This window comes from Alosa sapidissima, chromosome 1 (assembly GCF_018492685.1).
Source record: "Alosa sapidissima isolate fAloSap1 chromosome 1, fAloSap1.pri, whole genome shotgun sequence".
Classification (NCBI taxonomy): domain Eukaryota; kingdom Metazoa; phylum Chordata; class Actinopteri; order Clupeiformes; family Clupeidae; genus Alosa; species Alosa sapidissima.
The window spans coordinates 1802716-1828323 of NC_055957.1; the positions used below are offsets into that span (position 1 = coordinate 1802716).

General features: G+C 42.1%; 1 protein-coding gene across 3 annotated transcripts in view; it reads right to left on the reverse strand.

Annotated features, from left to right (window-relative positions):
• The window catches only part of tnfaip2b (tumor necrosis factor, alpha-induced protein 2b), a 46223-nt gene that overhangs the window by 14285 nt on the left and 6330 nt on the right, over positions 1-25608 (reverse strand). For 2 of the 3 annotated variants that reach the window (XR_006030700.1, XM_042085723.1), the window contains exons 2-10: positions 11295-11922; positions 11018-11129; positions 9652-9771; positions 7980-8083; positions 7440-7532; positions 6288-6411; positions 5996-6121; positions 4243-4398; positions 77-198 (exon numbers count right to left, since the gene is read on the reverse strand). Coding sequence is in view for 2 of the 3 variants with exons in the window: in XM_042085723.1 (XP_041941657.1) it covers positions 77-198; positions 4243-4398; positions 5996-6121; positions 6288-6411; positions 7440-7532; positions 7980-8083; positions 9652-9771; positions 11018-11129; positions 11295-11922 (1585 nt within the window). In the remaining variant the exon portion in view is untranslated. Of the gene's footprint in view, positions 1-76; positions 199-4242; positions 4399-5995; positions 6122-6287; positions 6412-7439; positions 7533-7979; positions 8084-9651; positions 9772-11017; positions 11130-11294; positions 11923-17966; positions 18048-25608 lie in introns of all 3 variants that reach the window. The other variant, XM_042085737.1, reaches the window with a different exon arrangement.

Below are 25608 nucleotides of genomic sequence, written 5' to 3' on the forward strand. Positions count from 1 at the left end.
TACAGGTGCACAGACATTTGCACCACCTTAGGGATGAGAAGCGTATGTATTGTGTGTGTGTGTGTGTGTGTGTTACCTGATATCAGGTAGTTCTCTGGTCAGGGTGAGGAGTTGCAGGTGGATGGTGTCAGGATCTTGAATCTTCAGCAGCTCTGCTAGTTCAGGCAGGACCCTGCTAATCCAGCCTTCTGTAGAACCCTACCACACACACACATACACACACACACACACACAAATCATTCCTTGAACGTTTTTTAGAGTGTTTAGAAGCACGTAACCTGAAAAAGTTACTCTCGCTAGCTAACTAACTAACTATCCTACCAGCTAGCTAACTGACTAACTAACCACCTAGCTAACCAACTAGCTTACTAACTAACTAACTATCCTACCAGCTAGCTAACTAACTAACTATCCTACCAGCTAGCTAACTGAGGGCCAGATGTACGTACATTTGCGAACGTAGCGTTATCAGCGCCATGGACACACCGCAGATTGCGAACGCTGTCAGACCCAAGTTTCCGTCGTATTTATCAATCGTATCCTTAGTGTAAACTGCGCCTTTCTCTGCCCATAAACGCAATTTACGAACGTCCACAACTGAATGGCAGTTACATGGCTACATACAAGCGCAGTTAAATGAAGTAACTGATAACTGATGAGAACATTAAAAAGAATCAAACGTTTAGCGATCATGAAATAATACCATACATCAGGGGTGCCCATACTTTTCTGAATGGTGATCTACCTTTTAAGTGACTGGGTCAGAATGATCTACTACTCACATTATGTGTCTTTTTTAATGTATCAAAACGAACACACAGTGTCATATTGGCTGCTATTTTGCTTTAATGTTTCACACTTAAATCATTAGTAATTTATGGTTGAGTTTAATTTCCCTACCAACTGTAGAAATACAGTAACAACAGTCCACAATAGTCCACAATAGAAGCTACTAATCAACATGCATATGATTTCATACACAGTGGCACTTACATTACATTTCCCATACAATTCAGTACATTTACATCAAAATCCACACATTGAAATGTAACTTTACCTATTCAGGTAACACACACACACACACACTCACATTGAAATGTAACTTTTTTTTAACACTAGGATTTCTAGGACTAGGAACATACATACATATACCATGCCATTTGGCCTACATCACACTACAATTCACGGTTCAAACATTGAAACTTTCAGACAGTGAATTAACTTTATGTACAATAAGTTGCATGTCATTTTCTTGCATACACATTGGCATGTTCACATCAGTGGTCAGTACTTTATTCAGATGATGACTTGCATTGGATAGAGTCCACTAGCATAGGATGCATAGTCCGGGCAATAGCTACTGATAGCCAGTCTAAGACAGGCCTCCAAATGATCGTCGGTCAGGGTGGAGCGGTATTTTGACTTGATAAATTTCATATGTGAAAAGGTCGATTCGCACAAGTAAGTAGACCCAAACATTGCAGTCAGTGATGCTGCACATTTTCTCATGTTGGGATACTTTTCTTCTGTGAGTAAACTCCAGAATTGTTCATGGGCCCTAGACTTCAAGCTAATATCCGCTTGCAGTGTCAAGATCTCATCCTCAACTTCAGCAGAACTGAGCTGAAACATTGTTGCGATCTTAGAAGCGAGGACATCGACCTCAGTATTCTCCCGAAAAGGGAAGCACATAAACGTGCCAACTGGCTCAAGTAGAGCGAAGTCTTGAAATCTCCTGTCAAAGTCTGACAGGACTGTGTCAATCTGTTCTGCATAACATGCACTGTCAATCTCCGTTAAGTCCTTTCCTTGATTGTTCAGCTCAGATGCAAGGTTTCCAAAGTTCCCCAGATCATGGCGTTGGATCTTTGAAGAAAGCAGTTTAAGTTTTGCCTTGAAGGCGTTCACTGAGCTTATCATATTGATCACGGTTTTCTCTTTGCCCTGTAATTCCACGTTCAGCTCATTGAGCAAGTTTGCCAGATCAATTAAAAACGCCAAATCAAGCAGCCACCGATCATCGTTAAGTTGCGTGTATTCCGCATGTTTTTTGTCATGTAGGAACTGCTTTATCTCGGGAAGGAGATCGTGGAATCGTTGCAGGAATTTCCCCCTACTCAACCACCTTACGTCCGTGTGAAGCAGTAGGTCTGAGTGGTCGCTGCCAGCCTCAAGATGCAAGCGGAACAGTCGTCTTTGAAGAGATCTAGCACGGATAGAGCAGGCTACTTTGTTTGCTGCGTCCATGATCTCTTTCATGTTCAACATTTTCGCACACAACGCTTGTTGGTGTATGATACAATGATAACTTAAAAAGTCAGGAAACGCTTCATCCTCGGATCATCATGGAAGGCGCACCGTCGGTGGTGATTGACACCAATTTGCACACTGGAATCTTATTCTTGTTGATAAAGTTTTTGAATATTTTAAAGGTCTCATCCCCTCGTGTGTGTGCGTTCATATGCAGAACTGCTAAAAGTTCCTCTTTTGCAGTCATGTCGTGGAAGACCATTCGAATAAAAATGTACAATTGGGCTTTGTCTGTGATGTCCGTAGACTCGTCCATCTGTAGCGAGAAGCACTCGCAACAGTCAATGTCCTTAGCAAGCTGCTGCACTAAGTTGTCGCCCATCATTTCGCATCGCCTGGTCACTGTATTCTTTGTCAACTGAACAGCTTTGACTGCAGATATTATTTCTGTTTTGTTCGTAAAGTCTTTAAACAAAGAATCAGCTGCCTCAATGAGAACTCCATCCTGAAAAGACTTTTTGTGCCTAACGATTGTCCAACTCACCCGGAATGATGCCTCTGTGGCGGCCTTCGCTTTCGCTGTTGGCCGAGTGAAAAGAGACTGCTGTCCAAGAAGCTGAGACTTCAACTCCCTCACCTTTCTCTTTCTCAATTCACTGCTTGGAGGAAAGTCTGTATCAAAGGTTCGATGAACCATTCTAAAGTGTCTCTCTACATTCCCCTTCTTTGGAAGTGCAATGCTGGATCGACAGATCAGACAGACACACTTTGAGTATGACATCGTGAATAAGAAGTCATCTTCCCATTCCTGATGGAAATGGTCTTTGCTTTTTTTTATTTCTTTCACTCCCTCATTCATTGTGGTATCATTTTAGTTTTTCTATACAGATAATAAACGAGCAATAGCGAAAACGAAAAGCAACGGTAAAAACGAAAGCAATGGTGCTTTTCTGTAGTGTCGACTGAGACTAGCTCTACTCTAGAATCGTTGGTAGTTTATGGTTGTTATGGTAACGTAGTGTAAAAAAAAAAAATAGCAACCAGCAGACTGGCCTGTCTACACGTCAATCAGCGGGCACATGGTAATATAATGACATGATAGGATGGATTGCTTTTCTGAAAAGGCGCGTTTTTTTTGTTGTTGTTTTTTTTTTGCTGAGTTCTGTGAGCTACCGTCATTGGCTCTGCGATCGACCTATTGGGCACCCCTGCCATACATGATAAGATATAAACAAGCAGGGAGATAATGAAGATCAGTAGTTCTACTCAAACTACTTGTGCACGTAGGCTATGGAAGATTGGTCCAATCTAGTAAGTAGGAAAGTTTAAGTGAATGACGTGAAAGTGAATAAGACATTCGAAAGGCCAACGAAAGTTAAGGTTGCTTTTGGTAGTACAAATACTTTCACCAAAACAACTGGTGACTGTTGTCTTTGAAAGGTTCTCTTATTGACGCATTAAACTGCAATTTGGATTAACACCTGCTTTTACAAGGCGGAAGTATTTAGGCGCAGAATAGACGTGCGCTTTCAGGAGCAGTCTTTGTACATACCGCAGAATACATAACTAGGCGCTCTTTACTCTTCCCCTCCCATCTTTTTACGCTAAACTCCCACTTTCCCCTGGATCCTCCCATGAAAGCATATGCATGACATGACAATCGCAATCTGCCACTTTCAGCTCCCGCGACAGGCAGTTTGCGCTTTTACATCATTGCGGCCTGTTTGTATCTCGCAATGATTTTACACGCACATTGCGAAACATACGCCTGAAATGGCCGCAAAAGCAAACATCTGGCCCTGACTAACTAACCAGCTAGCTGACCAACTAGCTAACTAACTAACTATCCTACCAGCTAGCTAACTGACTAGCTAACCAGCTAGCTAACTGACTAGCTAACTAACTAACTGACTAAACAACCAACTAGCTAACCCTTGACTATGTGTGTGTGTGTGTGTGTGTGTGTGTGTGTGCGCGTGTGTGTGTACTCACGGCCTGGATGAAGACTGTTTGTATGTCCTGGTTGTCCGAGCACAGTGCTCTTGCTGCCTGCTCCTGCTGCTGTTTGTCCTTCAGTTTGATCTTCCTCTTCATCATCCTCCGCACGTACTCCAGCAACACCTCCTCATGGAGCACGCCCAGTAGCTCCTAATCAATCAACCAATCAATCAATCAATCATACTCCTGATGGACTCGAACCTTGTCATTCAGGTCTTTAACATGCATTTTTATATGTGTGTGTGTGTGTGTGTGTACCTGTCTGCTGGTGTAGTCCAGGGCTGTGAGGTCTTGTAGGTGTGTGTGTGTGTGTGTACCTGTCTGCTGGTGTAGTCCAGGGCTGTGAGGTGTGTGTGTGTGTGTACCTGTCTGCTGAGGGGTATTCCAGAAAGCAGGTTTACTGGCTTAACTGGGTATGTTAACACAGAGTTAGCGGTAAACCTGGGATTTCAGTTCCAGAATGCTCAAATATGATCAGGCTATGTAAGTAACTATGGTAACATAGGCTCTGAACCTAACCTGGTAGGGGGTAGGTTTTGTTCAGGTTATGTTCAATTATGTTCGGTTATTTCAGTGCATGTTCAATCAGGCCGCTATTTTTACACTTGTCACACAATGGTGTTTCATTTTGACGAAGGTCCGATTGACAAAGAAGCACAAAATCATGTAATATTCATCCGTGCAATTCACCGTGAGAGGGCGATAAGACCACGACATCACATGATAGCCTATCCATTATTTTCCAAACGAGTTTTTCAAGAGCGCTGAGTTTTTCAGCTGAATCCTAAATATAGGCTACTTGAAAAGCAGCATGGTGAATTAGAATAGAATAAAATAAATCTTCTAGCCTACACCATAGTGGACATTTGTGTTTGGCTCACCAGACAGATGGACAAACAACATCTCAGACACATTGAAGATATAATTAAAACAAATACAGTACAAAAAATGCCCATGCCTTCCGACATTCAGCCTTCCGATGATGGAGCGCAAAAGTTTAACTTGGCCCACAGCTGCAGAACCCGTGTTAAAATAGAAAATTACATTTGGGATTCTCAAAGAATTCTATGGCCCACTCAATCTGTTACAACTAGGCTAGTTTAAGAAAGCATCATTCAAAGCAGTCAATACAATACGTGATGTCCAGTGAATTATTTAATTGTGCTTTTGACATTAAATAGGCTATCCTAAACGTACGCATTTCAAACGTACACGGTCAGTTAGGCTATTCTCTGCCAAGCAAGGTCTCGGACGCAGGCGCTTAAGTAGCGTATTGCTCTTTTTTTTGTTATTACAGTTCTCTCCTCCTCGTTAGCCTCGATTACTCCGCCTCTGAAAAATACGGTGCTCTTCGTTTCGCCGGTTTCACTCATGGTTTCGACTCTCAATAGATGATGTCTTTATAAGTTCACCGTGAACGCGCACAACTCTAGTTTATCTAACACAGGGTTGATTGAACTAACTGGTAACCGGTGTTTTGGAACCGACAGCTCGGGTTTAGTCGCCACAGGTTCAGACAACCCAGAGGTTAAGTTTTATCTCAGTGTTTGTTAAACCTCCTTTCTGGAATACCCCTCTGGTGTACTCCAGGGCTGTGAGGTCTTGTGTGTGTGTGTGTGTGTGTGTGTACCTGTCTGCTGGTGTACTCCAGGGCTGTGAGGTGTGTGTGTGTGTGTGTGTACCTGTCTGCTGGTGTACTCCAGGGCTGTGAGGTCCTGTAAGTGTGTGTGTGTGTGTGTGTGTGTACCTGTCTGCTGGTGTAGTCCAGGGCTGTCAGGTCCTGTAAGTGTGTGTTGAGTCCACCCTGGAGCTGCTCACACACTCTCTCACTGTTCTGGAGCCAGTTATGACTCCACAGCTTACGGTAGCTCTCCTGGACACACACACACATACAAGCAGACACACACATACATACACAAGTAGACACACACACACACACATACAAAAGTACAATTACATTTAGGGATACATATAGAGAGTCAGACACACACACACACACACACACACAGGCAGACAGACAGACAGATGGTCTGTGGTACCTTGAGGTTCTGATGAATGATGCTGGTTAAGTGGGCGTGGCAGCCATCTCTCATATTGGTTACTAGGGAAACGCAGCTAGTACGGACATCCTTGGGGAAGGAAGCTTCTCCAGTTACAAACTCCCTATAAACACACACACAACACACACATACTCATGAAGACACACACACACACAAACTCCCTATAAACACACACACACACACATACTCATGAATACAAACACACACTCTCATACACACACACACAAACATACTCATGAATACACACACACACAAACATACTTATGAATACACACTCACACACACACAAACATACTCATGAATACACACACATACACAAATACACACACACACACTCTCATACACACACACATACACACACAAACTCCCTATAAACACACACACACATGGGTCATATAATTCGAGATGCATTACAAGAGTAGAGAAAACAAAATAAATGTAATGAGTTTTTATCATTAAACTTTTTTTTATAGTCATAAAACACACTTCAAAGTTAACATGACAAGCATTTGCTGATCTTAAATGTTTTGAAAAAGGATATGAGACATCATGTTAAACCAATGAGAATGTGTGTGTGTTTGTGTGTGTGTCTGTGTGTGTGTGTGTGTGTGTGTGTTTAATCATTCTGATGTGCTAAGAAGGTGAAGCTCACGCTCAAGTGGATCCCAGTTTCATTAAGTGCATCAAAGTAATCGAGCAAAACTGTAAATATTTATGTATATATATATTTATAATTAATAATAGTTATGGATAAATTGAGTCTAAAATATAAAGCATTGTTATTGATGCAAGGTTGTCTTAATTAACATAAATGTAAAATTAGCAATTTTCATAAAAACAAAATCTTTAACTTGGAGACATAAAATGAACCACGTATTATATTAACACACAGTACAGTGTAACACACACATTCGGAAATACAAATACACACATAGACTCATGGTACTGTATGTGTGTGTGTGTGTGTGAGAGAGAGAGAGAGAGAGAGACCTGGTGACTGGACTGATGGTATGTGTGTGTGTGTGAGAGAGAGAGAGAGACCTGGTGACTGGACTGATGGTATGTGTGTGTGTGTGTTTATGTGTGTGTGTGAGAGACCTGGTGGCTGGACTGGTGTGATGGGATACTCACCTGAACTGCCGGAGGCAGGTGAGATTCGCCATGACAACGGGTCTGCTGTGGGCTCCACTCTGCTTCATCACCTTCTCCAGGAAGTCCTGATAACTACAGGAACAATTTAAAACAAAAGTCCTGATAACTACAGGAACAATTTAAAACAAAAGTCCTACAGGAACATTTCAAAACAAAAGTCCTGATGGGCAATTCCACGGAAAATTGACTTTTTGTCATATCCATAGAAATGCCGTTTGTATGATGTGAATGAACACATTCATCATTTCTCATGTACATTCATCAGCCAAAAATAGCAAATGCTCAAATGTCATGTAATCATTCTCATCATACCATACCATCACATTTTATTGGCGTTATGGATGTTACAAAAAAACTAATTTTCCATGGAATTGCCCAGGAACATTTCAAAACAAAAGTCTTGATAACCACAGGAACATTTCAAAACAAACACACACACACACACACACACAACTTGAGGGCAGAGTAATGAGAGCAGTGAGAGCAGAGTGATGCACACACACACGCACATGTACTTGCCTGCGGAAGAAGAGTGTCAGGGTTGCCAGCAGCTTGTGTGTGTGTGTGTGTGTGAGGTCATCACCTAGCACAGCCTGGCAAGACTTCAGATTGCCATCCACACACTGCAGAGAACAAACACACATCAGGACACACACACACACGCACATGTACGCAAGCATGCAAACGCACACACACACAGACGCACGCACGCACGTAAACACACACAAACACACCCATGTATGCATGGAAACACACACACAAACACATGTACACATACACACACGCACGTAAACACACAAACACATGTACGCATGCATGCAAACACACAGACGCACGCACATGAACACAAACACACACACATGCAAACCCAGACACACACATACACACCAGGCATGAAAACTCCTCACCTTTCAGCGAAATTCGCCATTTTGAATCCAAAATAGGGGATTTACGTGGTTCGCGCAGATCCGATGAGAAAATATTGTGGGGGGGGTATGGGGTTACAACTGAGTTTACAAATCACGCGCAGACGCTAACGCATCTTGATGTGTTGTAAAACAAGAGCCCAATTAAAAACTTGTCTGATCCACCAACGATTATGTGAATGCAGCCCCTATGCATTTAGCCTATTAAACACTGGAAGCTAAATTTTGCCGCGGATGCAACACTAACAGAACGCTTGCGCTGGAATAGCCTCCCTGTCCGTGTGACTACAGATTATGCGTCTGAAATGTCAGCTGGAATGTGAGCCCGGCGAGGAGAGATGCTTATTGATGTCACAGGTGGGCTAGTTGAAACGTTCAACTTCTGTTCAGAAAAAGACGTTGAGATTGGTGTAGCAACGTAGCATAGGCTGTTGTTAAAGTTAGCGATATTGGACAGAAATATAGACATAACGAGTTCATTTCATGAAGAATACGTGCAGTTTGAGCCATCTAGATCGACAAAAGGTGAAGCAAATAGGCATACTTTATCAGTATACCAAAGGCTAATGTGAATAAATAAATAGTTGAATTAAATGCTCCTAAACTGGGCTGGTGCGTTTTGTCAAGTTCAGAGACAAAAACAGTGTTTGACATGGTAATGCCATCTTTTAAGAAACGCTCAGTGGCCTGACACACTAGCACAATGCCACTATCTGTAAGTAGCCTAGCTGCAGGTTAAAACATTTCAAACCGATTTTACAAATTAAAGCCTAGTCTACCCTACCCAAGTTTATTTATTACCTGGTTTGGTCCAACAAATATTCAGACTTTGTCTGATAACTTCAGGCACAAAGAAAGAAAACTCATGTAGATTACTGAGGAGGAGAGGAGGGCCAGGCTGAAGCATGTTGCCAAACAGCGCAAGTGGGCCCCTTCACACTTAGGCCCAAGCCAAAAAGAAGAAAGAATTCATTCATTTTGTAGTTTGTTTTCTTCATAAATCTCTGGTTTTAGGCAACTTCATACTCCATGGAAGCTATGCACTATTGGCAGCAATGTCACTCGCGCTTGTTTTGCTATGAAACGCCCATTTCCCTCTTCGCGCACCCTTCTCACCTTTTTCACCCCTGACCCGTTTTCATGCCTGACACACACACACACATGTAAACACACACACACACAAACACATGCACACACGCATGCAACACACACACAAACACACAAACAAACTCAAAAGATATATAGTTTGGCAGGTGGAAACCAACCTGTATGATGTCAATTGCCAGAGGACTAAAGTAGCAGCCGTCAATCATCTGTGTGGCTCCGCCCCTCCAGGCTTGCTCCGCCATCTGCAGAGCATTCTGTACGCATTTCTTCAGCTCGGTCTAAAACCACACACACACACACACACCACACACACACACACACCACACGCGCACACACACACACACACACACCACACACACACACGCACACACACTTCTTCAAAATGCTTCCAGAGCTCTTTAATGTTGGCCTACTTGAGAACATGCCCCGCCCACATGCCCCTGAACAGGAAGTGAAGTGCCAGGATGCTTCCTCCAACACACACCACATATTTTATTTATTTAGTTAGTTAGTTAGTTAGTTTATTTATTTAGTTAGTTAGTTTATTTATTTATTTATTTAGTTAGTTAGTTAGCTTATTTATTTAGTTAGTTAGTTAGTTTATTTATGTATTTATTTATTTAGTTAGTTTATTTATTTATGTATTTATTTATTTATTTAGTTCGTTAGTTTATTTATGTATTTATTTATTTAGTTAGTTAATTAATTAATTAATTAATTAATTAATTTAGTTAGTTTATTTATTTAGTTAGTTAGTTAGTTAGTTAATTTAGTTAGTTAGTTTATTTCTGTCCAACACACACCACAGTATTTTATTTATTTACTTAGTTTATTTATTTAGTTGAAACAGTGGAATAAGAAACACACACGCGTGCACACACACACACACACACACACAGAAACACATACACACACTGTGTTCCAGGTGTGAGTGTGTGTGTGTGTGTATGTGTCCTCACCTCCCTATCTTCCAGGTGTGTGTGTGTCCTCACCTCCCTGTGTTCTAGGTGTGTGTGTGTGTGTCCTCACCTCCCTGTGTTCTAGGTGTGTGTATGTAATGTGTGTGTGTGTATGTAATGTGTGTGTGTGTGCGTGTTTGCAATGTGTGTGTGTGCGTGTGTCCTCACCTCCCTGTGTTCTAGGTGTGTGTGTGTGTGTGTGTGTGTGTATGTAATGTGTGTGTCCTCACCTCCCTGTGTTCTAGGTGTGTGTGTGTGTATGTGTCCTCACCTCCCTGTGTTCTAGGTGTGTGTGTGTAATGTGTATGTGTGTGTGTGTGTGTGTATGTAATGTGTGTGTGTGTCCTCACTTCCCTGTATTCTAGGTGTGTGTGTGTGTGTATGTAATGTCTGTGTGTCCTCACCTCCCTGTGTTCTAGGTGTGTGTGTGTGTATGTAATGTGTGTGTGTGTCCTCACCTCCCTGTGTTCTAGGTGTGTATGTGTGTGTGTGTGTGTCCTCACCTCCCAGTGTTCTATGTGTGTGTGTGTGTGTATGTAATGTGTGTGTGTGTGTGTGTCCTCACCTCCCTGTGTTCTAAGTACTGTTCCTCCAGAGATCTCAGTACGTCTGCAGGCAGCAGCGGCTCCAGCAGTTTAATGTTCACCTCAGAGGCCAGCTCTGGCTCCTGGAGAATACTACACGCACACACACACACACACACATTACATAAACACACACACACACACACACATTGCACACAGCACGCACACATTTACTGATTGGCCAAGCCGGTCAACTAGGACATCCCTGATTGGCTGAGCATCTAACGTGGGGTAATGCTGACTGGCTAAAAAACTCACCTCGGGTAATGCTGATTGGTCCAGCTCAGCAGGTGTGTGCAGTCCGGTTGGTCAAGGCCAAACTCGCTGAGTTCCGTCAGGCGGGCTCTGAAGGCCTGGTGGTAGAAGCGGATGTAAACTTGGCACACGCCCACGTTGCCCGGGTAACAGCCCCTCACCTGCCGCGCCACCTGCAGCATGTCCAGCTTGATTCGCCGGCCCAGGCCAATCAGCTCGCTCTCCACAGATGACCCGCCCCCTGGGTAAGGCTCCGCCTCTTGCATGCGCTCTGTCACCATCTCCTCCAATAGGCTGTCATGGGCGTATCTGAAGCGCCGCGGCCTCCAATCAGGGCGCTTCTGCTCCTCAGACTCCTCCCACCTCATGTCCTGCTCCTCCTCCTGTTGGATGGCTAGCACCGCCTCCTTCAGAGCGCCCTGCTCTGATTGGTCTAGAGGTTGGAGGGATTTCCTGATTGTCTGCTCAATCCCCTCCCAAAGATTCTCATAGTCCTGCTTAAGTTCCGCCTCCTCATCCTGCTTCCATTGGCCAATCCCAAACAGACAGTCCTCTCGACCTATCAGCTGCCGGCTGGCCTCGGAGAAGCAACGCCTCTGAAGATTATCTTCAAAAGTGGGGACCTGTGGGACTGGATTAATATGACCTTGTGAATGACCTCCAGAGTGACCTCTAGTACCTGTGGGACTGGATTAATATGACCTTGTGAATGACCTTGTGAATGACCTCCAGAGTGACCTCTAGTACCTGTGGGACTGGATTAATATGTAGGGATGCACGATATATCGGCGGCCGATATATTATTAGCCGATAAGTGAAAAAATTAAAATATTATTATCGGTCCGATAACAGAATTCTGGCCGATAATTTGCGCCGATATTTTTTAAAGTCCTAATTTAGGCCCACGTAAGGTCAGTCTGGCTACACTGAGCTACTTGAGCTTGGTTGGCTATACTTTTTCCTCAATATAATGTCAGCGGTGTGAATGTATTTCACCACTCTAACAAAATCTTTGGATATGCGTTCATTTGGGAATCTGTGCATCTCAAAATCCTCTCGTGAATGATCCGCCATTTAACCTTAACAGACCGGAGCTCAGCCCTATCTAGAGCCGTCTTGTGCTGGTGTGTTTGCACTTTACCGCGCTGGTCGGGGAAACAAATAAACAAACTCATTAGTGGGACGAGTACATAAGTAGGCCTAGTTCTAAGTTGTGTTTTAGTATTATATTTGCATTACTTTAGCTTGGGTTTTGTATTATTACCTAGAAATATGCTAACCATTCGTGCTTCAGTTCCAGACAGGTCATCATAATAAGTTATTAAAACCTTTGGGGCTAACTCCTTTCATTTCTGCTGCAGCAGGTTGTGCGCAACAGAGTAGACGGACATAAGATACAGTCTGAGGAGTTGCAGCTTTATTCAGTTACCCGCAGTTGAAACCTAAGTTTCCCTCACAAACTCTGATTTGGTCGCTATACTGTAGCTTATTCAAAGCTGAGCCGTTTATGAGCGTTTAGTCCTAAATGAAAATGATTCAAACTCTCTAGCCACTCACTCGCAATTCACTGACGTCAGGTTCACTTAAAGGAGCCACACATACTATAGGGCTAGGCTACTGTTATGTTGTTGACTGCCGTACTATTGAGGACTATTATGAGTTCTGTCCATCATTTGGTGGTAGGTGAAATTACTGCAATAAAATTATGCTTATTAAATGCTTTCCCCAAATTATCTTTTCACAATTTTTTTTCAAGAGTAATATTATCGGTTATCGTATCGGTATCGGCCACAACAAACCAATAAATATCGGTTATCGTTATCGGCCCTAAAATTCCATATCGGTGCATCTCTATTAATATGACCTTGTGAATGACCTCCAGAGTGACCTCTAGTACCTGTGGGACTGGATTAATATGACCTTGTGAATGACCTCCAGAGTGACCTCTAGACCGCTAGGACATCTTAGATGCAAATATTCACAGAGGGGCATACAACCTCCTAAAGCGTAGCTAGCATGTTAGCAACGTACCCTATCTATGACTCTAAGAGTAGCTAGCATGTTAGCAACGTACCCTATCCATGACTTTTAGAGTAGCTAGCATGTTAGCAACATACCCTATCTATGACTCTAAGAATAGCTAGCATGTTAGCGACGCACCCTATCTATGACTCTAAGAATAGCTAGCGTGTAACGTACCCTCTCTATGACTCTAAGAGTAGCTAGCATGTTAGCAACGTACACTATCTATGACTCTAAGACATACGCGGAGTTAGTGGGGGGGCAGGGGGAGCACTGCCCCCCCTGGTGGAAACGGGTAATTGCATTGTTTCAAAAATTAGTGAAATATGTCTGGCATGACCAGATATTTTAAAAATAATTTAAATAACACAAAACAACAATATAAGGAACGGGCTGCGGTTGATGATGGGAGCAGCCAGGTTTTCTTCTCTTGCGATCCTTCACATTGAAAGTGACATTACGGCTAACCTGACTAGGCATGCAAGACACAAAAAACGCGAAAATTACTGTTGCACTAGTATGGACATCTTGCTGTGCCAACGTTGCAATAAAGGTTGCCTAAATGCCATGTATATAAATGTCCTGTCAGCTTACTAATTGATTTTGCGTTGTGTGTAGATTTGGACTTTTTATTCCACTTTGTTTAAACACCAAAGTGGCAAAGCCTTGTTCACCTGTTTGGAACTGGCTGGTGAATGTGACACGCGTAGGCCTGGCTAGATGACCCTTTTAGTGCATCTAGGCCTACTGATCGCTGTGGATTACTTTTTTTCGTGACATTGGATTACAGCAAAATATGAATATTTTTTTCTTAACATGTCTTAACGTAATGGCGTGATTGCGCTTCGTTTCTGCTTTTGGAGAGGCATCAGACTGTAGGTGAACACTTCCTTTGATTCTTGGAGTTGACTCAATAGCCTACAGTTTGGAGTTTACTAACTTTGCCTTTGTAGAATCGAATTTGAGTTTTCAATGACTCGTTCTCCTTAAGCTAAGCATGCATGAACCGATGCATCTTGTTATTTAAAACTCTGCTAGGTGGCTCGCATGCCAGCAGCACTCTTGAGGCGTCTGAGGTTTACCAACGTTCCACAAGCACAGCTAAGCTAGCCGGCATCCGTTACACTAGGCTATATAGTTCGTTTTTAATAGCAAACAGAAGTGTCAAGATGGCAACAGGTCATTACATTCTTTAATTGACAAAATATGATTGTACAAAATATTCAATCAATGTGGCGCAAATGAGGCTAGATACGGTGGATTAATATCAAAAGTGAGCAGCAACCAGACTCTATGGGCTAAGCCCCGAATGTTTTCAACTGCTAGGTGACACCCCTGTCTATTGCGTTTCAAGACAACTGTGCTGCATTGGATTTCATGAGGACAAATTGTTAAATTGTTACAATGTAATTATATCATTATTTAGCATGTTTGTTTTCTGCATATGTGCTCATGCTGTGTTCCCCACGTTGTAGGCCAGGTCTCAGCTGCTACAATTTTTTTTTTTTTTTTGTCTGCCCCCCCTGGCTCGAATGTCAAACTCCGCCTATGCTCTAAGAGTAGCTAGCATGTTAGCGACGTACCCTGTCTATGACTCTAAGAGTAGCTAGCATGTTAGCGACGTACCCTGTCTATGACTCTAAGAGTAGCTAGCATGTTAGCGACATACCCTGTCTATGACTCTAAGAGTAGCTAGCATGTTAGCGACTATATCTGACTCTAAGGGCCCTATTTGTGGGGAAGCCGTGGCCTACTGGTTAGTGCTTTGGACTTGTAACTGGAGGGTGCCAGTTCGAACCCCGACCAGTAGGCACGGCTGAAGTGCCCTTGGGCAAGGCACCTAACCCCTCACTGCTCCCCGAGCGCCGCTGTTGTTGCAGGCAGCTCACTGCGCCGGGATTAGTGTGTGCTTCACCTCACTGTGTGTTCACTGTGTGCCTAGTGTGTTTCACTAATTCACAGATTGGGATAAATGCAGAGACCAAATTTCCCTCATGGGATCAAAAGAGTATATATACTTATACTTCTTTTTCTATCTTGGCGATTAAAAATGCATGCCCAGATAGCAAAATCAGATTCTAAAATGATAAATCAGAAATTAAAATGATACATGGAGTATAATTGAATAAATGAAAAAGAATTTGTCTGCAACCCGCCAGAGGACCGCCAGAGAACCGATGAGCAAAATGCCAGCTATGCCCCCAGTGGACCAACAGTGGTCCGCCGGCCTATAGCTATCTGGGTGGTCACTGGCGAATAGTTTACTGTAAACTAATTTGGAGGTTTGTCCAGTCCACATTGGGGGTGGTTTTGTTATCAAACGTCGAGCGCCTGTCACAAAAAGGTTGGTGTTATGTTTCTTAATCAGTCATGGGTGTGTTTTGGGCATAACATCCTTTAAACCAATGACAAAGACACCTGTCATTTCCTTGAACAGCAATCAGCATAACTTCAAACAGCGCATCGGTATTTTGATAGTCAGCGGCGCATTTGAAGGAATCTGCTTGCACGTAAAACCATATGGAACCGGTATTCCACTAAACCTTGCTTTACTAAAACCTAGCAGAGTGTAGACTACCAGGGGCGGGCAAACAATTGTTTTTTAAACAATTAATATTCTAAAACAAAATTACTTTGTCATTGTAATCGTTTAAATGATTTAAAAAAATTGTGGGGTTGCGGCCCACTGGCCAATTTTCAAAACCCAATGTGGCCTTTGAGTCAAAAGCTCACACGGGTCATGGAATTTCTGGAATATCATGGAATTTTGTAAAGTCTATTCCAGACATGGAAAGTCAGGGAATTTTATAATTCTTGGGGCAAAGTCATGGAATATCAGGGAATTGTGTTGTATTTAAAATACATTAATACAAATATTTACACGCATAATTGGTGTATGTCTGGTTTTTAGCTTTAGTGCTTGCCCAGCTTTGTTTACTCAATGCCCATGCATCCATCCTCCACTCTAGAAAAGTAAAAGATTCTTAAACGCTACACGGCTGCTCTGAAATCATTGGTCTGTATAATGTGCCATCCATTATATAGTAAGTCATGGAAATGCATATTTTTTGTTAGAGAAAGTCATGGAAAAGTCATGAAATTTTACATTTGACTTAGAGTGGGACTCGTCTACTAGTTGAACTCACAGGCAAAGTGAAACTAACTTCACTGTGGTATCATAGTTAACGACAAAACAGTTATACACAGTTAATTACTTTCACCGTTGACTGACAATGGGTTACCATCGAAAACATAGCCTGAAAAAAAGCAACACTTAACCCAATAATGTTCGAATGACTGAATAAAAAACCTAAGGACTTTTATCCTGCAGAGGAGTTACTGCTCACATCTCGTGACAGTGCGTCTTCAGCTGTGCTTCATATGCGCCTTTCTCTATAGACCAGGGTTTTGTTGGTCAGTGGCGTAATGCTTTTTAGAGGGTGTAAGATAACGATTTTAAGATAATGCACCAGACCAAACTTTAGGTCGTTAGTTGCAACACCCCTGGGTGCAATGTTTAATAAAAGAAAAGAGCATGACAAACAATTCAAGTGTAAGATAGGAATACGCTTTGTGTCGTGATAACAATACGCTTTGTTAAGAGTATAAATACTCTTTTGATCCCGTGAGGGAAATTTTGTCTCTGCATTTATCCCAATCCGTGGGTCGGGGATCGAACCGGCAACCCTTCGGTTACAAGTCCGAAGCCCTAACCAGTAGGCCACGGCTGCGCCTTATAGCTAGCATGTTGTGTGGCCTATCTATCAAGCAAGCATGTCACTATCATTACAACTGAATAACTTTGACTTGAAGCCCAGTCTGATCTAAAAGCAGTCATACACTCCGATAAACGCACTCTCATACACCCCGATAACCGCACTTTTATACACCCCAATAAACGCACTCTCATACACCCGGATAAACGCACTCTCATACACCCCGATAAACGCACTCAGAGTCATACAGACTAAGATTCTTCACCAAGACTTGTTCACATGAAACATCTACAGTACAGATGTCATTTCTGTGAACAACAAAGACAGAGCTCAAAGCACACACACTACGCACACACACACACATGCACATACACACACCCTACACAAACACACCCTACACACACATACACACACTCTACACATGCAAACTGTTTTTCATTCACATTCACACACTCCGTCTGTCTGGTTGTGATGGTTCCGCTGTCTGCTTCTCAGCAGGTTTATACAGTAGAACAGTTACAGAAGCACACACACACTTCCTGTCTGAAACGAGGCTACACACTTCACTGCACTCACTTGCACAAACACACACACACTCACACGCACACATAATAACTACTTTATTTATGTCCGCATTTCATAATAAACGTACATAAGGACATAAATGTTACAGATACAGAACATTTCTAAACAATGATCCACCAATGTGGGTCTGAAAATCTCAAACAGCACACACATGCACACTCAAACATACATTGCATAACTACATGAACGCATACGCATGTGTGTGTGTGTGTGTTTGAGGTAAGCTGATCATTACGCATGTGTGTGTGTGTGTTTGAGGTAAGCTGATCATTACGCATGTTTGTGTGTGTGTTTGAGGTAAGCTGATCATTACGCATGTTTGTGTGTGTGTTTGAGGTAAGCTGATCATTACCTTCCTCAGGTTCTCCTTGTTCATCAGACAGCCATGGGAAGAAGCAGCGGCAACACTTCATACTCCTATGAGTGTGTGTGTGTATGAGTGATTGAGTGAGGGTTTGAGGGTATGAGTGAGCGTGTGTGTGTGAGTCTGAGTGTGTGATTGAGCGTGTGAGTGAGTAAGTGAGTGAGTGTGTGAGTGAGTGAGTGTGTTTGTGAGTGGGCATGTGGCATTTACAGTATTCCACCCCATGTAGGTGTCTTTTCATCTTGTATTTGCAAGACAGGAAGTGGCTTCTCTGTTCTCACATCGAATGGCACATATTCACACACACACACACAAACACACACACGTCAAGTGTTCCACACGAACTTCACTCACCGTTTCAAGAAAATAAAAATGTTTGGGCTCATAATACCCATAATACCCCACACATGGGCTCATAATACCCATAATACTCATAATACCCCACTCATGGGCTCATAATACCCCATAATACTCATAATACCCCATAATACCCCACACATGGGCTCATAATACCCACAATACCCCATAATACTCATAATACCCCACACATGGGCTCATAATACCCCATAATACCCCACACATGGGCTCATAATACTCATAATACCCCACAATACCCCACACATGGGCTCATAACACCCCATAATACCCCCTAATACCCCACACATGGGCTCATAATACCCCCTAATACCCATAATACTCATAGTACTCCATAATACCCCACACATGGGCTCATAATACCCCATAATACCCCACACATGGGCTCATAATACTCCATAATACCCCACACATTAGGTATGAGTAATAAAAATGCCACAACTCAAGGGGCGTCATCTGTTTAGCTCACCTCTGGCCCGCCTATATCAGATACACTGATGTGATTGGTGCAGCTCGTCTCCATGGGCGTGGGTAATGAGCATCATTACTGGTTGGTGCAGCTCGTCTCCATGGGCATAGGTAATGAGCATCATTACTGGTTGTGATTGGTGCAGCTCGTCTCCATGGGCGTGGGTAATGAGCGTCATTACTGGTTGTGATTGGTGCAGCTCGTCTCCAAGGGCGTGGGTAATGAGCATCATTACTGGTTGTGATTGGTGCAGCTCGTCTCCAAGGGCGTGGGTAATGAGCATCATTACTGGTTGGTGCAGCTCGGCTCCATGGGCGTGGGTAATGAGCATCATTACTGGTTGTGATTGGTGCAGCTTGTCTCCAAGGGCATGGGTAATGAGCATCATTACTGGTTGGTGCAGCTCGGCTCCATGGGCGTGGGTAATGAGCATCATTACTGGTTGTGATTGGTGCAGCTCGTCTCCATGGGCGTGGGTAATGAGCATCATTACTGGTTGTGATTGGTGCAGCTTGTCTCCATGGGCATGGGTAATGAGCATCATTACTGATTGTGATTGGTGCAGCTCGTCTCCATGGGCGTGGGTAATGAGCATCATTACTGGTTGGTGCAGCTCGGCTCCATGGGCGTGGGTAATGAGCATCATTACTGATTGTGATTGGTGCAGCTCGTCTCCATGGGCATGGGTAATGAGCATCATTACTGGTTGTGATTAGTGCAGCTCGTCTCCATGGGCATGGGTAATGAGCATCATTACTGATTGTGATTGGTGCAGCTCGGCTCCATGGGCATGGGTAATGAGCATCATTACTGGTTGCCCTGAGCAAATTCAAATTGTGCTCTTGTGAGAACTCTGGATATCCAGTGTACCATTCTAAATCAATTGTATGCACCATATTGCTATGTAACATAGTAATGTTATACACCATTTCAAAGCTTTGACTCTTGGGAATCCAAAAATGACAACTTTTTTTCATGTACAATCTGTATAGTGCTTTACATTCTCAGATTAATTTTATTATGTCTCAATTAAATTTGATCCAAAATGCCCCCCCTCCCCCTCCTCCGCTTTTGGTGATACCCTGACTTCTGGCTGCAGTGTAGCTGCAGCACAATAAGTAGATGCCTCATATTGGGTACTGAAATATTCACAAGAATCCATAGAAATTGAATCTTCATGTTGTATTATCCAATATTAGTTGTACAGATGTATAGTCTATCTTATACACACTCATTGAACCAACAAAGTAAATGCAAAAATAGAGACTTTTTTTGTAATTATTCCATATTTTGTGTAGTCAGTCTATATCAGAACACCTGACATACAATCTAAATAGTCCACAAGAAACCTCAAAGTGTTACCTTTCATTTGAGACCAGGATTATGCTTCTACACAAAGGGGTTAATGTGCATTTGATTGTCAGTATGCATTTTGGATAACAAAAAGTCCTATGGGGAGTATCCATAGGCATTTTACAAAACACATGGGCATACCTTGGCAAATAATCTAATAAAATAGTCTAAAGCACTCATATTTTCATTCTATATTGATCAACTTTTGCACACAGCTGGTTGCTAGGGCTTAGTTGTGTTTCTAAGGGATATCAAGTGACCTAGAGGGCTGAAATGTGGTCAGTTCAGAGATGCTTATAATCCGGCAGAAAATAAAAACTATATTCTAGCCTCTGTAGCTCTTTGTCAGTACATCACACAGTTATCTTGACTGCTTCCTACGAAAGCTACAGGTTCTTAGCTTTCTATAGAGGTCCAGCACTTGATGGTTGACCCCAAAAGAGGTGGGAACAATGCCCTTGTAAATAGGCACAGTGCAATTTCAGGCAAAAAAAACTTGACATTTTTACTGAGAACTATGTAGTTAGGGGGTTATTTAAAAAAAAAAAAAAATGGGCTAAGCCCCGAATGTTTACAATGTCTGGCTCCGCCCCTGCTTCACAAAGATATTACATGTATCACATCACACGAAAGAGCTTTTTCTCAGCTTTTAAACGATGTTGGCCGCAAGTTGTGGTAAACGGTTCGCGAGAAAAGTAACTTTAATTTATCATGTTACATTCTGCGCCCATCTCCCTACCCATTCATCTTGGTGGAATACTTCACGAATTTTTACCCGAACACATGACAAACCATATATTAGAAGAAACAGCAGACCTTACCGAATAAAAAGGTGTAAAGCATTCCCCTGTACAGTTAGCCACTCCAGAGTAATCCGGTTTTACATTTGCAGCAATGTCTAAATGCATGTCTCCAACTTTGGGCTTCAGGTTTCACAGTGTGTTTAAATTGTCCAATACATGATTTCATAACAGGCCAAATACAAAATAAATGTTACAAATATCGCCTAGATATCTGAAAATATTAAAATCAGACTAAGAGTTTGTCAAAGTAGCCTTAATGATGACAAAATGCTAAGCATGCATGTAGACTATTTGAGTTTCTTAAAGCTGAACTGTGCTTTAATTGTTCAATACATGATTTCATAACAGGCCACATAGAAAATAAATGTTAAATATAGCCTAGATATCTGTAAATATTAAAATCAGGTCTATGATTAACAGTTCTATGTAATATGTTATGTTTGCTATTAGATACGGGTTTTAAGGTGAAAAGTAAGGCATTTGTAGGTGAAACTGAGCGGGGGGGGGGTGTATTAATTTTGCCCACCTCAAATTTCTATTTGCCCCCCCAATCTGGCCTAGATCCGGGCCTGTTGTAGGCTGCGCAAACCACAGGCCTTTATTTTGGGCAAGCCTGCATTCGAGGCAGGCCTTCTGTTGAAGAATTTTATATAAACCCTGCGCTAACAGTAATCCTCCTGCCCCCGATACCACAGCTGTGGATAGTGTGGAATGCAAGTAATAACACAATCCAATGTGTGTCTCAATTGTCCCCCGCTGACCATCTCACACATTTCTCTAGATTTTGCAACAACCTTACTGTACATGACACAATGCCATATAGTCCAGTCATTTTAGGAGAAAGGGTTGAACAAATTGCAACACAAGCAAACTTCACTGATTTTGTATCCTCAGTATGTCCTGAGTAAGGGAAAAAAAGCCCCGAAGAATCCCAATAGGGGAAAGTTTAGAAAAATACCTAAATATACCCTATTCATGCGCCTATACAGAATTTTTGTCATGCAAATAGGGGAAAAAAATTAACCTTCACATATCACCATGAAAATTACTGAGTTGATTACTTACATCAAGACAAACAAAAAATGTATTATAAGTGTTGTGAAGGACTAGAGACTGTTCACATGACCAGGTAGCCTCCTGCTGGCCATCGATGCGTCCTGTGCGTGCAGCCCTTGTGGCTACACTTGTGCAGTTAATTGGAGTGCGAGTCAGAGGGTTGCATGCACAGACCAGTGGATGGGGAGGCAGAGATTTGAAAGGAACCCTTTCTGTTCTGTGGACTGTTTGTGCTGTTTGTGTGTTCAGAAACCGTAAGTGTTGGCATTTCTTGTTTGTGCAGGACTTGTTTAAAGGTGCCATGTGTAAGAATTGTGGTAAAAATATCCAAAAATGAGCTACACGCATCAAAAGAATGAGAAGAAATAAGGGCGATGATGTCATTAAAAAAATGACAAGGTATAGTGCTGCAGAGATATCAACCTGAATTAGCATGCTAAATTACTAGCCACAGCCCGACAGGTGTCATAATACCAGTTTCGGCCATGGGAGGCGGTATGCGGGCGACATAACCGCCAGCCAAACTGCAATACACGTGTCTCGGCTGTTACTCTAGGGTAGACCAACTCACTTTCTGGAGGTATACTGCCCCCATCTTTTATGTAATGTGGAGTATGAATTGACTTTTTGCCGGACATTACACATGGCACCTTTAATGTTCGTTTGATGAATGTCATTGTTAATAACCGCATATTTGCCGACGTTTGCGTTTATAGCGTGCACCACGTGTACCGCGCTACCGCGGTTAAGTTAACTTATAATTAGTAACTTTTCCTGCCGTGTAAGACGGAGATTATGTTTCTAATTTGATAATTTGGTGTCTATAACGGTGTAATATAACGTGTATGTCTAGATTTAAGTGGATATTTGGTAATTTCATGTAGTAGTGTCTGTTAAGCTATTCTCCATGTGTGTCAGTGTATGATTAGCCATGCTTAGCTATTAATATTGTAGTCACCATGCATACGCTTCTAAGAGGCACTGTTGCATTTGTTTTACTTGTAGAAACCACAACTTTAATGTCAGAACTACTGTCATCTACAATCCCAAGTACAATTGTGAAGCGCCATAAGACAATAACCTCTCCACGGTAAATTCCACAAGTTTCAATAAATACTCTGGACCTGTACATCATGTCTGCATTTTAATCAGATGACCCACGGTGGCTCCTACAGATAAACTTACTAGGATCAATCAAAACAATACGTTTTTTGAAATTGTTTGTTAACATGGGCAAACAGGGCATAATGTAATTATGTATAGCTAATGTATAGTGACCCAAAACTAATTGCAACATTTGACAAACAAATTGTCCAAGGCATGGAGGAAGATAATACATGTCTTAACTGGTATTATATATCATTTAGAGGGTATATTCTTATAGAAAATATATAGTTTATGGTGTTTAAATTGTTTTCCCAGACAGTATAGGCCAAAATGTATCCACTTTACACTAGATTCGCCTTTACAGAATAGAGGGCAGTGTATTGTGCATGGCATGGAGGAAGATGGGAAATGTCTTAAATGGTGTTATATCTCCTCTGGAGGGAACATGCGTTCAGAAAATATACTATACGTTGATCCAATATTAGTTGTGCAGAAATATAGCCCATCTTATACACACCAATTGAATTGAAATAGAAATTGTAATTATTCCATATTCAGTGTAGTCATATCAGAACCTGCATGCAAGCATGAAACTTCAGAGTATTACCTTTCATTTGAGGCCAAGATTATGCTTATGTGGGGTTCATATGCAGCAAGCATTTGATTGCCAGTATGCATTTTGGATAACCCAAAGTCCTATGGGGAGTTTTCATAGGGCATTTTACAAAATGCATGAGCATATCTTGGCAAATAATGGTCTGAAGTACTCATGTTGTCATTCTATATTGATCTACTGTTGCACACAGCATGACAAGACCTAATGCTAGGACTCAAGTCATATCAAGTCAAGACCTAGAGGGCTGAAATGTGGTCAGTTCAAAGATGCTTGTTATCCGGTAGAAAAAGAAAATAATAATCTAGCCTTTGTAACTTTGTGACAGTACATCACACAGTTATTCTAATTGTTTTCCAACAGTGTCTCAGCTTTCCAAAAGAGAGCAGGCATTTGATTATTCGCTAAAGTATGTAAGAGCAATGCCAAGTCAAAATGGGGCAAAAGTATAATTTATAATTGCTCAGATTTGCAAAAGAAAAAATTTGACACATGGCACTGACAATTCAATAATGGGCCTTTTCACCACCTCTGAGCATCCACTAACCTGGACCTTAGGGGTGAATGAGAGGATGCTTAAATGCTTTTTCCCAACATTTTTGAATACAGATGCAATGATTAATGCATCCATGGCCAGGATATAATTATATAATATGACATGATTTTAAAAGTGACCTATAACTATAGGCTATGCAATACACTTTAATTTGTTTAGTGCTAATAAAATGATTAAGCCTATTTGGAGAGTGAGATGTTTAGAATGTGACAATATGTCAGTCATCGTGTGAACGAAAGTATGTATATATAGGCTACTTGTTCTGAGCAAGTGTTGTCAATGAACAGGCTGTGAAACTGTTGGCTAAGTTACAGTCATGAACAACTGATGCTAATTATCTGGGAAACATTCTATAGCAGCAGTCACGTTGTCATTGTTTGTGTCAAACAAGTTGTGGATTTGTTGCAACATTAAAAGATGACTTACTCTGTGCTGAAACCATGAACTGATGCTCGAAGCTCCAAGGTGAACGAAACTTGGAACAGGTTCACGTTCAACAATTCCAGGATACGTATTTTTAATTGGTTGTTGCGTTAAATCTTACCCAGATACAATAGGGCTATTTTTTGATTGGCTATTGTGTAGCCCTCTCGTTATTTTTGATTGGCTGATAAGTGGCAGGCTCAACTCCAGGGGAGACGCGCTTGATTCCTGCCGGTTTCATAGTGAGAGCGGCGCAGCCAGAGACATTTTGGGCGCTGTGGCGGCATATTAAATATATAAATAGTTTTTCTGCGTGACAAATACAATGTGTGGCGGGAGAGCGTGACAAAAGAGTGAAATGAGTGACTGTCACGCTCAATGCGTGACACTTGAGAGCCCTGTGTAATACAGTTACTACAGTAACATAGCCTAGAAATCTAGACGCGCCCCCAGGGCTAGTCTAGCAACTCTCCGTTGGCTTGTGAGCTCCAGAAATCGAAACTTAATCAGGACATTGAAATCGTATATAGAGTCGTTTGGTGGGCTTAACATAATGATTGATGGCAGAGTTGCAACGGTTTGGCTTGAATTCCCTGCTACTTGAAAACAAATGTCCTATTGCGTCCTATTGCGTGCAGAGGGAATTTGAAAGACAACTGATTATCCCGCCCCTCGGACTGAGCACTGCGAACGGTGAGTGCCCAGACCCTACATTTTAATGTGGGTCTGGCTCGCCAGGCTAACAGTAACAGTATTTTATTTTACTTCTTATGGAATATATATATATTTTTTCACTTTTATAAAGGCTTTGTTTGAATGCTGTTGGAACAAATAGTAGGCCTAGTTGATTATAAAGGCAACTTTCTGTTGCAATA